Source organism: Octopus bimaculoides, chromosome 11 (genome assembly GCF_001194135.2).
Source record: "Octopus bimaculoides isolate UCB-OBI-ISO-001 chromosome 11, ASM119413v2, whole genome shotgun sequence".
Taxonomy (NCBI): Eukaryota; Metazoa; Mollusca; class Cephalopoda; order Octopoda; family Octopodidae; genus Octopus; species Octopus bimaculoides.
This window is the reverse complement of record NC_068991.1, coordinates 8,953,927-8,957,005: the sequence shown is the minus strand read 5'-3', so window position 1 is coordinate 8,957,005 and position 3,079 is coordinate 8,953,927. Positions and strand designations below refer to the sequence as shown.

General features: G+C 37.2%; 1 protein-coding gene across 5 annotated transcripts in view; it reads left to right on the top strand.

Annotated features, from left to right (window-relative positions):
- The window catches only part of LOC106880006 (uncharacterized), a 46,718-nt gene extending 44,510 nt beyond the window's left edge, over nt 1-2,208 (top strand). For all 5 annotated transcript variants that reach the window (XM_052971487.1, XM_052971485.1, XM_052971486.1 and 2 more), the window contains exons 5-6: nt 491-584; nt 1,212-2,208. In XM_052971487.1, the coding sequence (XP_052827447.1) occupies nt 491-584; nt 1,212-1,457 (340 nt within the window). In that variant the 3' untranslated portion in view covers nt 1,458-2,208. The remainder of the gene's footprint in view (nt 1-490; nt 585-1,211) is intronic.
- The last annotated feature ends 871 nt before the right edge of the window (nt 2,209-3,079 follow it).

The window sequence follows — 3,079 nt, the reverse complement described above, 5'->3', positions numbered from 1 at the left end:
AATAAGTCCTGGGGTCGAATTTCTCGACTAAAGGCGGTGCTCCAGCATGGCCACAGTCAAATGACTGAAACAAGTAAAAGAGTATATATATATATATATATATATGTATGTATGTATTTATGTATGTAAGTACGTGTTTATATATGTATGTGTGTATGCATGTATGAGTGTATTAATGTATGTGTGTATCTATCAATGTAAGCATATGTATGTATGTAAGCAAGCATATATATGTGTGTATGTATTTATGTATGCATCTATGTATGAAGCTTTAGTAAAAGACAAAGTGAAACACAGTGGTATGGAACCTAGAACTATGTGGTTGGGAAGCAAACTTCTTACCACACAGCCATGCCAACTTTTAATATAATATATTACACATTGCACTACAATAAACGAATACAACACAACATCGTATTACTCAACACCACCACAGTTTAGGCTCACATTGTTATGCCACACACTCATTGTCCAACATTTTTTCCTTCAGTGGCCCTTCTCAGAAGTCCCTGATGACTAACCAGATTATACAGCAACTGAAGTATCAACTCAGTCACTTAGAAATGCAAATTGTTTCAAACAATGTAAGTACTTTAGAACCTGGTCAAACTATATTTTTCATTACATGCTCTTCCCTCTATGGTTATCTAACACTATTGGGACAAGCTGATGAAAAAGCCTTAACATGGGTAGTAGAGCTGGTTGCTAGAAATAGCAGTCAAATACCTCTCAAATCACACCACAGTTAAAAGCAATGGTTCTCAACTGGGGTCCAAATGACCCATAGGGGTCCATAAAAAATTGGGGATCCACTGGTATACAATGCAGTCCTTAACTCATAGGAACCATGCCGCCGCCGCCACCACCACCACCACCACCACGCGCATGTGTGTGTGTGTATGTGTGTGTGTGTGTATGTGTGTGTGTGTGTACAAACACATGCTATGTACACATATATATTTGAGGTGGGATGTATGCCTGTGTGTATGTGTGTGTCAATGTGTGGAGAGATAGAAACAGAATTGAAAACAAAAAAAAAACAGATAGATTTATTGCCACATGCATAAATGATATTTCTGACATTTAGAAAACACATATGGATTAATTGCCATTATGTATTAATATCAAATTCAATACTTGATAGTACTTACACATCATGTAATATACTTCTATTACTTTACATAACGTATTATTAACATACTATTTTGCAGGACACATCCTCAACAATTAACCGCATCTGGCAGCTGGTTGGAGCAGCAGACTCATTTGGCTTGAAGGATCTCAATCACATGCTGAGCCTGTTCACCAAACTCAGCCGAGAAGCAATTCAACTGCTGCAGGCCCATGATTACGAAGGGAAGAACAATCCCCATGGTCACCTGGTGATGGTAGTGAAAGCTATGCTAATGTCTCTACATGAAGCTGGAATTATAAGAGATCGAGATTTAGTCGGATAATGTATTCTGGGTTTGAGTGATAGGAGGCACAAAGTGAAGCACTTGGTCCCACAGCTGTGGCTTTGATTGATATCATGGAATTGCTTCACTTTTGTCATTATCAATATCCTTAGTAAATGCTTGAAATTAGCAACTTTCTGTTTTTCTTAACAAAAATAATATATATATATACATATATATATATATATATATATACACATATGCATGTATCTATGCATATATGTATATATATATATTATAAATTATAATGTAATATAATACACACACACACACACACACACACACACACACACACACACACAAATGCATGCATACATATACATACTATGTTTACTTGTGTCTTAAGCTTCCCTATTTTGTTCTTGATTTTGACTGAAAAAAACTTGGCTGCAACTTATGTGCAAGATAAAGCTAACTCTTTCAATATTTACATCAAGTTAACACTAAATTAGATGTATGGCTTATACACAAGTAAATACAATGTATCTATCTCTCTGTTTATCTATCTCACACACAACACACACACACGTGTGTTTGTCTGTTAAGAAATCGTTAATCTAAAGTGTACCTTAACTTTGATACATCTATGTTCAGTGCTCTAAATCTATTACATGACAGAGTTTGTTCAATATTTTGTCTTTATCAAAGATTCATTTCAAGCAATTTTTTTATTATCAAAACACATTGTTTTCAAGGCATGTCAAGATTCTGTTCTTACATAAAATTTAAAAATAAAATCACTGAAACTACAGCATTGTCATTGTCATTTTTATCATCATCATCATTATCATCATCATTTTAACGTCCCTTTTCCAAGTTTGCTGAGGTGAATTTTCAATGGACAGATGCCCCTCGTGTGTAGTTCTCCCTCTATTTCCTCAAAAAGTAGTCTTCTAACCTTTGCAGCTAGCATCACATCTTTTCAATTTGGTCTTTAATGGCACCCTGCTTTGTGACAATTCTTCATGTACTGTTCGTTTCCCCTCCCTAGGTGGGTTGTGAACCGAGGCTCAGAGAGTCCACACCAACTCTCATATATACACAATTGGATGGCCATTGATTCTCATGGGTTCATCCAACCTTTGACAGGTTTTGTTTCTCATCCCCAGGGTGCCCAAACATCGCCCTCTTCATCAAACAAGCTTGATGAGGGTTACTGGTTTAGTTGCCAACAACCTCATTATTATTATTATTATTATTATTATTATTATTTCTTTATTACCCACAAGGGGCTAAATATAGAGGGGACAAACAAAGACAGACAAGGAGATTTTTGAAACCAGTTCTCTCTCTCCAATGCTAGAAGAATGCCAGCCACCCCCACCTTAACCCCAACCACCTCAGAACAATGCAATAAGACAAGTAAAAATACAACGACACTGGGCCTGCCACTTTGCCAGTCTGCACCATCGTTGCTTGGTCCAATGCTTTCAAATGCATTACTACTACTACTACTACTACTACCACCATCACCACCACTACTACGACGACGACTACTACCACCACCACCACCACCTACTACTACTATTATCACCACCACCACCACCACTACTACTACGACGACGACTACTACCACACCTACTACTACTACTATCACCACCACCACCACCACCACCACTACT